The 12,378-nt window shown below is 42.1% G+C and overlaps 1 protein-coding gene across 1 annotated transcript; it reads right to left on the bottom strand.

Moving 5' to 3' along the window:
- Positions 1–2,980: 2,980 nt before the first annotated feature.
- Positions 2,981–10,930, bottom strand: znf362b (zinc finger protein 362b). Its single transcript, XM_061074976.1, has 9 exons — positions 10,908–10,930; positions 8,608–8,671; positions 8,102–8,357; positions 7,176–7,280; positions 6,453–6,771; positions 5,027–5,251; positions 4,358–4,436; positions 4,047–4,205; positions 2,981–3,097 (listed from the first exon to the last, which is right to left on the bottom strand). The coding sequence occupies exons 2-9, from the start codon at positions 8,668–8,670 to the stop codon at positions 2,981–2,983; spliced, it is 1,323 nt and encodes a 440-aa protein (XP_060930959.1). The 5' UTR covers position 8,671; positions 10,908–10,930.
- Between the last annotated feature and the right edge of the window lie 1,448 nt (positions 10,931–12,378).

Here is a 12,378-nt window from a genome sequence, read left to right as displayed (position 1 = left end):
AAAGCTTTTTTTTCCTTTTTTAAACATTGATAACCTTAGTTTAACTTCTCAGTCTTGGCTGTGCATATTTAGTCGTTCTAGAAACTGTATATGAAACCACAATGCAAGACAGGAAAAAGTGTAATAAATCTACGCAATATCTTTTCATCGAGAACATGGGTTAAACAGTTATCATACAGTTTACAGCTCAGGAACTCCATGCGGAAGGAAGGAAAATAAAAAATAAAAATGTTTACACGATTGAATACTGCAGAACACAATACAGAGTCATGGAAATGGGATGATAGAACAGTTAAGGCTTACATGGAAATAACTGATATAAAACATGAATATTAATAACATACGGGCAGACTAAAATAATTACAGTAAGTCCATACATAAGCTCTTACAAAAACCCAAAACAGAGCGTGTTGATGAAAACTTAAAAATAGGTTCTATAAATGAGTAACATGTTTTACAGTACAGCAACATGTACATTTTCCCACTATCTCAGAAGAGAGTAAAGTTGAAGAGGCAGGGTCTGTTGTTGGCGTAAAATGTCTTGTTTTTCAGGCCAGTGGCTTGAGTAATAGGTTGTTTTTTTTTTAATTCTTTTGAAAACATACTATATACTGTATATGTATTTTACATTTTTCTCAGTTCCATCTCAAACATAACATCTAGCTGTAGCACCTTATTTTTTTCTGAAGTGCCCTGAAGAACACAGGGTACCCTATTAGTACCATCCAGAGTTTAAAGTTACAGTAAAAATACAACAAACAATACTGTGTACACATTAAAAAGAATACTAAGGAGAACAAAAATAATCAAAAGGAGAAGCATCCCCTCCACATAAACTCAAAATATAGGCCTATGGAATATGACTTATACTGCAGTTTATTTAAAAATGGGTAAAGCTTATTAAAGACTTAAAGAAAAGATCCTAACGGGGAGAGTCAGAGTTCGTTAACTTCACATTTTGGTCCAGCGGCGACATTTAAAAATTGACCACTCGATTTAAAATTTGATGTGTATTCAAAAGTAGAGCTGGCATCGATGCGTGTGCAATGTTTTCAACCTCTGCGACAAAATACTTCTAACACTAAGTAAAGAAAAGCTTAACTGAACAGAGAAAGCCGACAAACACGATGAAGAGAACTGCTTCCTCTTGGAAACAAAGATAATTGTGTATGGCACGAGTTCTGAGGACGTGAGGGAGAACCTAATGTAAAAGCAGTGTTTGTCTGATCATGTGTTATGATCATAAAAGGTGCCGTAAAAGTGAAATATGTCAAATATGGAGTGAAAGATATTGGAGATATAAAATAAAAAAAACATTCATCTTTCTTCCCTTCCGTGTTGCTCTATTTTTTTGTCTTCCCTCCCCAAATCAACAGGACACCTTGTTAATACAATCATGAAACGTTGAAATTGTCATCTACCGATTGCCTTTCTTCAAATTTAGACGACCCTGTAAATGTGTACTTGCACCGAAAATGCGAGTAAAAGCAAAGAAAGTAACAGAAACACTGTTATTTATACACAGTCGGTACTCTTAGCTGCCACAAGTAATGCCCTTTGGCATTTTCCATCCAACAAGATTGAAACAATTTGAGCCAAAACCACGAGGCCTAAAAGTGCTTTAAGATTATCTTTGGATGTCTCCAGAATACACCCAGCAAACATTTTCTTTTTTCTACTTTCTCAATTCTTTATAAGGGCAAATAACATCTGGCACGTTTTAGAAACCCATTTTATGGAAGAGGAAAAAAAACAAAACAAACTCAAACATTTCTGATGGCCAATGCATCCGGCAGTTTACATGACGCTTACGAAAGTGCTTATTAGATCTGACGCAAGACATTCTTTGCCACTCGATCCTCAGGACAACATCTAGCTGTATTGTTACATTCACAAAATAACGCTGTGCTCATTGACGACAGGCGGCCTGTGTCGGGACGAATTGAGGCGGTCCGCTCGCTCACAGCGCGTTCAGGGCGTTTTCAGACCTCTTCACTGTTTTCACAGTTTAAGTTACAGCCTCGAGCTAATGTAGTTTTAAATTCTTCATTAATCCCCTCATCAATCTGCACTGAGCAGCCCATCATCACAGTAAAGACAGAGTCCTCTTTCAGATTTTTCAGATATTTCATCTCAATTGGTGGTAAATTCCCCTGATCCACTAACAGGGTTGTGTTCTCAGCCCTGTCTGTGTGTTGGTTTGTTTGTGAGCAGAACATAAAAACTACTTCACAGATTTCCACCGGACTTGGTGGAGGGACGGGACATGGTCCACTAACAACTCATTCAATTTTAGCCAAGGATTTGCACGAAGGGGCAGATCTAGGAATTTATTATCTGAAATAAGGCGGTTTTTTTACATTTTAGTTTTTCACCATGAATAATTCATGGTTCTTGATGAAAAAACACCAGTCACATTTAGGGGACTGATATTTAAGTGTGAGTGCAAATCCACATAAACAGAATTGGGGCAGATGCCTGATTTCTTTTGGATCTTGAAGAAAAAAATCAAGCACAATTTGGGGACTGATATTTATGATGGTGTGCAATTTTGTGCAAAATCCTGATAAAGTGAATTTGAATGTGGTTTCATGAGGGGACAGTTGGCCCTTGATAAAGTTAGTTACTGCACTGTGCTATACGTACATGACTTGGAAGGCGACACACCCGTTCACTTTAGGTAAGCTCAAATACAAATTTTCCACTTTTGCTGTGTCATAATGGGGCACTTAGTGTAGATTGATGAGGGGAAAAAGTTGATTTCAATGATCTTAGCAGGACTGATTACAACATTAACATCGTTGTAACGTGAACAAAAAAAAGTGTATAGGTCTGAATGTACTGAATGTATGTCAGCTGTCATAATGCCAATGTAAGCTTTATGTAGATGGCCATGGGTGCAGGGCCTCACAAGCTCCAGCCGAACATAGACTCCGAATCCGACCTGCTGCCGGGCTGTCAGGGGTTGGGGGGGGGGTGCTCAGATGAGGGAGATCCGTATGGGGATGTTTGGGGACTCGGTCCGCTGGGGCGACTGGTGGCTCACTAGGTGCTCCACCACCGTGTGTTTGGACATGTGCTTCATAAGGTAGGTCTCCTGCAAAGACGTGGAAACACAGCAAACGGTCACGAGACGACATGAATCACATTTTGACGTTTGACCCTTTTACTTTCCACAACCATCAGCTCAAACACGTTTTATCTACTGTGTAAAATATGACAGAAACAAACGCAGCACATTACAAACACCACCATGTGTAGAGTCAGACATTTGATATTTTAAAAACCATTCTTTTTATGTGCCAATTGTCGGATTTATAGCCTGATGGGCTTGAAGACGGAGTTTAAAAAGGTAGGGTCTTAAATGTAATTATCTTAAGGCCTGACAAAGTGCTCAACACATTAAAATGTACCATGTTTTAGAAAGGTCCTCATAATAATTATGTTGATTTAAAGTTTCTGCCTGTTTTAGTTCTTTCTCACAGACACAGATATTAGCTCGCTGTAATAAAACTACAAACAAGACCAACTTACAAACACCAGATCGATCTCATAACGGTAGAGTCGATACCGGCTCTCCTGCTTGTAGTTTCAGAGGTAACACGGCTACTTCACTTTATCTTGAATTAAGGTGAAGTGTAAGTAATTCTGGGACTCTGATATAAACTGTCCTGCTTGACGTAGATCTTGAATTCTATTTATTATGGTTTTGAAAAGTTTAATTTGGTCAAACCTGCTGAAACCCTGAAAGATATATTCAGTGATGGGAGGTGGTTTGATTCCAAATGAAAATGGGGAAAAAAAGAGATTAAACATAAATCCTCACCACCCACTGTTTACTCGTAAAAGTATTAAAGTAACTGGTATTTATTAAATGCCAAAATGAGAAGTGGACCCTGTGGGTTATATAACAAGACGTCGCTGCTTTTCTCTTGAACTAAAGTGAGAACATGTTGTATGTTTAAGAATCGCAACAGGAAACGCCTTTCAGACCAGAGTGTCATGGAAAGGCCATGGAGATAACGGATCAGTCGGGGGTTACTCACTGAGGTGTATGCCCGGCCACACATGCTACAGCAGTAGGCCTTAGCGTTTTTGATGGCGTGCGCTGACAAGTGGATCTGCAATGAAGCGGAGTCAGAGTAGGCACGGTAGCAGTTCGGACATTTGTACGGCTTGTCTTTATTGTGCTGCCTCTGGTGAGACTGTCAGGGGGGAGAAGAAAAGAAAACAGACGAAAAGGTGTGAGAGCAGGAATTTCAATTTGAACTCATTTAGTTGATTTAGATGTTTACTACAAAGTTTTAACTGGGTAGTTGGGTAATAGCAGAAGTAAGATGTGGGATGATGTACCGACCTGGAGGTTAGACAGCTGGGTAAAAGCCTTTTCACATCCGGGGTGAGCACATTTATAAGGCCGGTCGCCGGTGTGGATTCTGCAGCAGATAAAACAAAGTCAGATCAACACCAGTTTAGCATTTTACAGATTTAGATGACAGGGATATCAACAGCTGAACCGCAGAAGTGCATCAAAACAAGGCCGAAGCAATTTCACAGCAGGGTTCACGTCCAGAAACTTATCAGTGCATATTTTAGGCCAAACCACAGACTGTCTATAAAGATGGACGGCATGGCTCGACGTCTCGATCGCCCCCCGGTGGCCGCATGCAGTATAAGTCAAAAACCCTGCCTTCTCTGTGTTGTTGTATGGGACATGGACCAAACTAAAAAGCCGAAGAACACCTCAAATAAAAGTTTCTCAACAATGGTGTCTGTCATTTTAGGTAGTTCTTGTCACACTGATGCGATTTTCTGCTATAAAACATCATGATTGACAGCTGAGACTGACTCATGATTGGTCGAGCGTGTGTATCCATACGTTGGACCTCGATACCAGGTTCTGATTCCAAATGCACAAGATGGCAGCGTTCATATCAGGGAAGACACATCGAAATGAATTTCCAAAATGCGGCACACATTTCTTAAAGTCTTGAATCCCCCCCTCAGTGTTCCCAGCTGGACCGACCTGGTGTGCTGCTGCAGGTGTGACAGCTGACGGAAGGAGTTCTCGCAGTAGGAGCAGTGATAGGGTTTGATCCCCAGGTGGATGCGCAGGTGCTGCGACAGGTAGGAGGCGTTGGCGAACGTCTTGGTGCAGTGGGGACACTTGTGTGGTTTGGCCTCCGTGTGAGACTTGGAGTGAATCTGCATCTCGGACTTGGATAGGAAGGTGAGTGGGCACACTTTGCATCTATGGGACACAGAGAAAGGGGGAAAATGCAGAAACGGGATCAGACCAGGCTGCTTCAGTCAATTTGAGGAGGACTCTCTTTTTGATTAAACTGAGATAAATTGTCTGAATTAAAACCTTAAAACAACCATTCTATGTAAAATCATTAAAGTATTGCTATTTCCATGCAACAAACTGTTCTTATTTTCGAGACAAAAAATATAATCAAACTTAAGTCATAGTCAATTATATTATTCACTCTAGTAGAACTGGTAGAAGTCCTGACCAAACCCAAAGTGGAGTTTCATTCTAATGAATTAGAGAACTATTTAGTTTCTAGTTCGGTCTAAAGGTATCTTCTGTAGCTCTGGTCCTGGTGTTAACATCCGTGAGATCCGATCACAAGTGGTCACCTCTCAGTCCGTCTGTTCACCCCTGACATTATAATGCTTCCTGAAAGAATCTCCTGATTCTCACTTCCCCTGCTCTATATGCAAATGATCACATAACTCATTTGTCAGACTACTATATGTCATTATGTTTGGGTCTGTGTCGATATTGTGACGGTGGCCACAAACAATTCAATGTATGGATACTGAGAAGCATAAACATACGTGCATACGTCAGACATACGTCATTTTGGAACTGTGGAGGGTAAGAGGTCCTTCATATGTGTCTCAGGACTTTTGCGTTCACACAGAGAAAAACAATGTGGCCACATGCGTCACAGACCAACTCCCAAATGTGATTTGAGTTAACAGATCTCAGAATCCATTCACGATAAGTTTGGGTTTGTTCAGAACATTGTTTAGTGCTGACCACTTGTGATCTGATCCCTCAAGGACAGTTATCACCTGGTCTATGTAACCTCGGCCAACCTCACAAATTTAGTCCAATTCTTACGAGCACAGTTTTTGCAATTAAGTTTTACTCTGGAAGGCAAAAACTGAGAATTGATTAAGTTTGGCAGCTGGAAGTTCGAGGATTTAGATAATGATGTGACTCTCTGCTTTTGAAACCTACTGAAAAATGAATGAGGTCTCACTTATGACGAGCGCAAATAAATTATATTAAATCTACTTAACATCGAACTTGTCTCCGCCAAATAGATATTGATCCTTCGCAGACCTCGGTTAAATCCACCGTTTGGCTTTGCACTGAGAGTAAACCTCTTTCCCTCTGTGATTCAGTCAATTCTGAAACAACGTGCCCTGTGTCCCACCTGTAGATTTTGCCCTCTTTGGGTGCAATCGTGACACAGCCTTGGTCAGCTAGAATGGGGTAGGGCACCACCAGCAGAGGACCCGATTGGTTTTCAGCTTTGATCTTCTTCCGTCCCCGGGGGGCCTTGGGTGGGGGGCCCAACAGTCCTGCCAGGCCGCCGACCTTCATGTGGTCCATGCCCGGACCGCTGGCCAGCCCAGAGATGATGTTCAGGGAGGGCGCACCCCCGAGGCGGTTCTGGCCGCTGGAGGTCGGGGTCGTGGGGGTCAGGGCCTCGGACATGACGTGGCTGTCGGGTCGGGATGAGGGAGCCAGCGCTGGGGAGAAATAAGCAGCAAGTTCCACTCCTGGATACATTTGATTAACTATCTGATCGTTAAACTTCACAGTTAAACACGATCAAAGATGTCCTCCCCCACAAAGTCATGTGGTTCTTTCCTGATATTTAGGATAATGTGGGGCTGATAAATATTTTCATTGTTTGTGATCAAAATAACTTAATTTTCTTAATCGTACTCCTCACACAAGCCTGAAAATCAGAAACAGTTTCTGTCAGTATTAATCACCAAGGTTTGTTTAAACACTAACTATTCATCCTGCACTCTACGTAGTCTCTTTCTGCTTTAAGCCTCAGGCCTGATTTGACTAAAGATCTCAATGTTTAATGTTTGAAATTCACTGTGTGGGTGTGAGTGTCAACAGGGCGCAGAGAGCGACTGACCTGAGCGATGGTTCATGCGGCCAGTTTGCTCGCCCAGCTGTCTCAGGTGCCAGTCCTCCCACAATCCTTTGGCCTTCACCGCTGACTTGTCGTCCATTAATCCATCTGGAAGTGGTCATGTGATAGCGTTTTAATGGGTGATCCGTTATTTGTGTTTATGAAGTAGACAGTAGACAGACTGTAGACTACACTCGACGTGTAGCTTTGGCTTGTAAAACTTAAATAAATCAAATAGTTTTGACAAAGCAATACATTTAAATACAGACAAACTCATATTTAGGACAATGTTATTACTCTGAAGCAGGTATTTGAAGATTTAAAAAAACCTGTGGTTTAAGTTTCACACAGCAGATGAGGTTTGCTCTGGTGTCATGAGCGAAAATACATTAAGTGGACAATAAGGTAAAGATTTACCTCATTAATCCATCTGGAAGTTGTCAGATGATAGCATTTTAACGGGTGATTCCGATATTTGTGTTTTTGAATCAGACAGAACTCGAACTGCACCATGTGATCCACGGAGACCCTCAAACAACTCGTTGCATTTTTCTGCTACCTGCGCCAATATGGCAGCTGTGTTTTTGTTTTTCAACCTAATTCACTTCACATTTACATTTGTTGTTTTACAAAACCCCTCTTTTTCATTTGATAAAGAGTGCCGAACAACCTGGTGCATTGGTGTTAAATGTTGTGTCGATAAGCACAGCCATACAGGCGCCTCTCTAGATAAAAGACGGACTAAAATTAGCAGTTTCCTCATTTAAAAACAGAAGATTTCTGATCAAAGAATAGACAAAAAAACAAAAAAGACTAAAAATCTGCACACGGTGCTAACTTTTGATGCTCGACAGCTTTTCACACTGCATGCTAGTGACACATTTGGGTCTACATTTAAATATGTACTGGGGTTCAGAATCCAGGCCTACCCTGTCCCGAGCTGGAGGCGGGGCGAGCATGCAGAGCGATGTCCGGCTGTCCCGAGCCCTGTCCCTGCGGGTGGTGGCCCGACAACTGCTGCTGCTTTTGCAATGACATACCGTGCTGGTTGCCCCCGTCCTGGGTCGAGGTGGGCAACAGCAGGGTCTGCTGGGAGGGGCTGGAGGTAGGCGGCAGGTGCAAGGGTCGGATCTTCTCGGCCATCAGCTGCTCCTTAATCTTGTTAATGAGCACCAGGTTATCCAGCTGAAAGGGTCAACGTCATGCTCAACAGACAAAAGGGAGAACCCCAACATCCCAGGACAGAAACACGCACAGTACAAGCCATTTCATTTTGTTTTTCCTTTTTCATCTACGAGAAGGAACTGGGGCTGATTCTCTGTCTCAGAGTCAGTTTCTGTGACGCACTGGAGCCGAATGGCTGAAAAGATATTCACACATGGAAACACATGGCAAAGAAACGTCCCAATTCACTACATGTTACATGTGGACTCACCTGGCCTGGCATGGATGGCGGGGGCGGCCAGAAATACGGGTTGTTAAATCGTGGCTCTGCCATCCTGCAACATGGAAACATTTACTTTAGTCACATTTAAAAGTTAAGTTATATATAATGAGGTGTTGGTGTCAGTACAAATATGTCGGTCTGGGTCAGAGATGAGATTCTGATGCCAAACGCTTGTTTTTCATACTGCGACGTGTTAGAATAAAGACAGAGTAATGTGTGTTAATGGGACAGAGTGGAGCTGTAAATATGAACAAACAAGGGTTTATATTTACTAGAAAAACAAAGCATTTCTCTTTAGCGCCAGTGTGGAATACAGTCTACTTCTGATTAGTTGTTACCACATTCACCGTCATCTAGCGGTGCAGGAAACTCCACCGGCTGTTTCAAAGCATGAAGAAGAATTTAACTTTCCTAATAAGAGCAGTCTTTGCTAAAGAACTCTTTGTGTCTGCACATTGATAAATGTTGTGTTTCACAAGGTGAAACTGGCAGTTCCATAAAAGTTACTCATGATTTCGAAAGGACTCGCATAATTACACATTTGTCAATTTTCAATTTAATTTTGGACAAACACTAAGGTTATTTTAATGACCCGTAAGTACAAAGGTTGGCTTCATCAGCAAAACAAACTTTATCACCAGCAAGTGTGGGCATGAATGAGGTTAAATATATAGGTAGATAATTTGTAGCTTTGGCTTGTAAACCTTAAATAAATCAAATAGTTTTGACATAGCAATACATTTCAATACAGACAAACTCGTATTTAGGACAATGTTATTACTCTGAGGCAGGTATTAGAAGATTTAAAATACTGTGGTTTAAGTTTCACACAACAGATGAGGTTTGCTCTGGTGTCATGAGCAAAAATACAGTAAGTGGACCATGAGGTAGATTTATTTTACAGCAGAATGCATTCAAGATATAGAGAAGAGTGGATCTGGGACCTGCAGCCACATTGGAATAGAAAAAGAATAAATTAGAAACTAATAATAGTTTGTCAAAAGCTAAAATGTCACTGCTCATTTTAACAGTGCAAGAATAATACGGTGTTTCAATGTAAACTGTCACCAGATCAAACTAATACATGTCGAAAAGTTGAATTAAAAACGAATAGTTTGTCATTAGATATAAATGCCATAGCTCATTTTCACTAGTGTCAGAATAAAAATCCAATAAGTCAATTAGGAGCTAAACTGTCACCTTTAAATTAACACAGATTCAACTAATAAATGTCAATCAAATAATTCAAAATCTAACAACAGTTTGTCATTAGATAAAAAGAACACAGCTCATTTTAGACAGTGTAAGAATAATAACCCAGTGTGTAAATGGGGCCCTCGGTGTAAACTGTCACCTTTTAAATTAACACAGGTCAAACTAATGTTAAAAAAAATAATGTCATCGACAAATATTTCCCCTGTGTTACAAATCGAGAGAAGTGTGGCGGAGCTGCGTCTCCTCAGTGTCTGTGATCCTTTTGTCTGGGGCTGAATTTGAGGGAATAAGTGCACGTCGCTGGGAATGGGCAGAATAAGCAGAAAGTTTCCACCGTGCACTGGTCGGACTGGTCTGGGTCTGTGTCTGCACCTCTGGCCGCGGACTGATGGAGGACAGCTCGGCCGGAGCCTCCCCCCCACCCCCCGGTGCTGTCTCAGACATTCTCAGACAGTTTGCTTAAAAACATTTCCAGACAAAAGGGAAACAAAAATGGCAGCCTTATTTTTTTTATAAGGCGGGACGCCATATTCTGCAGACCCCCCTCACCACCAAAAAAATATTTCTGCAGTGAGCGGGTGTCGGCGGGGAGGCTGGCGGGTAGGAGAGGCCACCGAGGCGGACACAAAAGGTGTGTTGATCGCGTCGAAGCCACGGAGGATTGTATACGGCTGAAACGCAGGTTTGAATAGCCCGGCCTCCCCGGCTCCTGCAAAAAAAAAAAACCCTGACACTTCCTCCAACAGCCGTGCACACAGACAGCAGCTCGGACTCGAACCAGATGCAGAAACACATCGATTCTCCCCCAAAAGAACCACCACCCCGGCGTGGAGGTGGACACGATGGCACGCCGCCGCGCCTCGGCGCACGGACGCTGTGCCATCGGCTCCGAATCTCTCACTTTTAGGCTCTCGGTGCTTTTTTTTTTTTCACATCCTGCAACTTTTGAGCGAATCAAAGGACAGCGGCTGCGTTTTTTTTTGTGCACGATCGCACGCATCCGGCGAGCGTTCGGGGGCTAATGTGAGAAATGCACACGGCGGCGAAGAGGCGAGAGGAACATGCACAAATACCTGCTGTGTCCCGGCTGCAGAGATACACTGGGTCCTGGCTGCAGCTTTAATAGAAAAGCTTGATGTTCTGTCTGTGCCTGCCTCCAGTCCCACCACCGCTTCCGGGTCGCTTTGTTCACTTCTGGGTGCTGCTGTGTTTCCAGGCTCGATGCACACACAGACACACACACATGCACATGCACACACACACACATGCACACACACACACACACGCGGAAATATTCTGCTAATGTCGCTTTGGGTTTTTTCTCTTTTTTTGCACGATTGACCTAGTTTAGTTTATTCACGTCTAACGGAGCCCCGTGCCTTCCTGGTGCGTTGGACCAGGTTTCTCTCCGCCGCGTGTCGGGTGGATGTCAGGCTGCACATCCGACTCCAGAGCCTGAAATAGCACAAACCACAATACTCCAAAATACCAGCGTTTACAAAGACATGAAGCCCACTACTGCCCTCGTAACATCCCTGTAGTGAATGCGGCATGGCAGCTTCATTTATAAAGCTCCTTTCATAACCCGGGGATTCAAGGTGATGTACAGGGACATTCAGAACGAAATAAAATTTAAAAAAAATGCAAAATAAAAAGAGTCTAAGAAATTGGTAAAAGGATGCAAAGGAATAAATTAATAATATAAAATGTGAATTTTTTTTTTAGATTTTGCATTTTTTTTTCTATAAAGGGATATATCGTTAAAGTATGCACGGACAAATATAGTTTTTTTAAATTTGTTTTAGGAAACACATACATAATAATTGCATCATTACATTCTAATGAGAGTTTTTAAAGGTCCAGTGGGTAAGATTTAGGTGAAGGGGATCTATTGGCAGAAATGTATTTCTTTAACCTAGAATGAGCCCTTTATATTTAAATACTTGATATTTACATCTGGAGCGGGTCCTCTCTATGGAGGACGCCATGTTTTTTACAGTAGCACAGACTGGACAAACAACACTTTTTGAGTTTTTGACAACTGAAGGGTGCCACAGGTTGTTTGTCACGTCTGGAAGGGGAGGTGCAACTTCACCACTAGATGTCACTTAATACTACACACTGAACCTTTAAAGGTTCACTATGAACCGGTTCAGTGTGTGTGTGCTTCTTCCTGTTTGGACTTTTCCCTTTAGGTATCGCTGGCAGACCACTCCTCAGTGGTCTCACAGGCTGTCCTTTTAGTTTTGGTTCAACTCCTCCTTTACCTTGAATGAGTTGTAAGTGCCTGATTGACTATTCAATGAACTAAATGTAAAAACTAACTATCACCAAGAAAACCATGGTCAGGTTGCTGAGCCTGCTCCAAGGGATGGTGTAATTTGAGATTTATACTTTACGATCTCATCCTCAATATAATGCTCAGTATGAGAAATTCAGGTCAAAGCACTGAAGGAAAACAAGCAGCTATAAGTGACGAAATATCTAAACCATTGGGAGTTCTGCTATCTTTTTCAGGTTTACCTCTGTTTAACCAAAGGCACA

This window comes from Limanda limanda, chromosome 7 (assembly GCF_963576545.1).
Source record: "Limanda limanda chromosome 7, fLimLim1.1, whole genome shotgun sequence".
In the NCBI taxonomy this organism is placed as follows: Eukaryota; Metazoa; Chordata; class Actinopteri; order Pleuronectiformes; family Pleuronectidae; genus Limanda; species Limanda limanda.
Note: the sequence above shows the minus strand (reverse complement) of the source record. Positions and strands in the feature narration are given on the sequence as shown.

What these genes read in the sequence shown, in the direction of transcription:
- znf362b (XM_061074976.1), bottom strand. Translation starts at nt 8,670, where the DNA reads ATGGCAGAGCCACGATTTAACAACCCGTATTTCTGGCCGCCCCCGCCA. An exon ending in CCCAGCTGTCTAACCTCCAG is followed by an intron (nt 4,206 to 4,357) that starts GTCGGTACATCA and finishes CCCCCCTGACAG; the next exon opens with TCTCACCAGAGGCAGCACAA. An exon ending in GTGGCCGGGCATACACCTCA is followed by an intron (nt 3,098 to 4,046) that starts GTGAGTAACCCC and finishes ACGTCTTTGCAG; the next exon opens with GAGACCTACCTTATGAAGCA.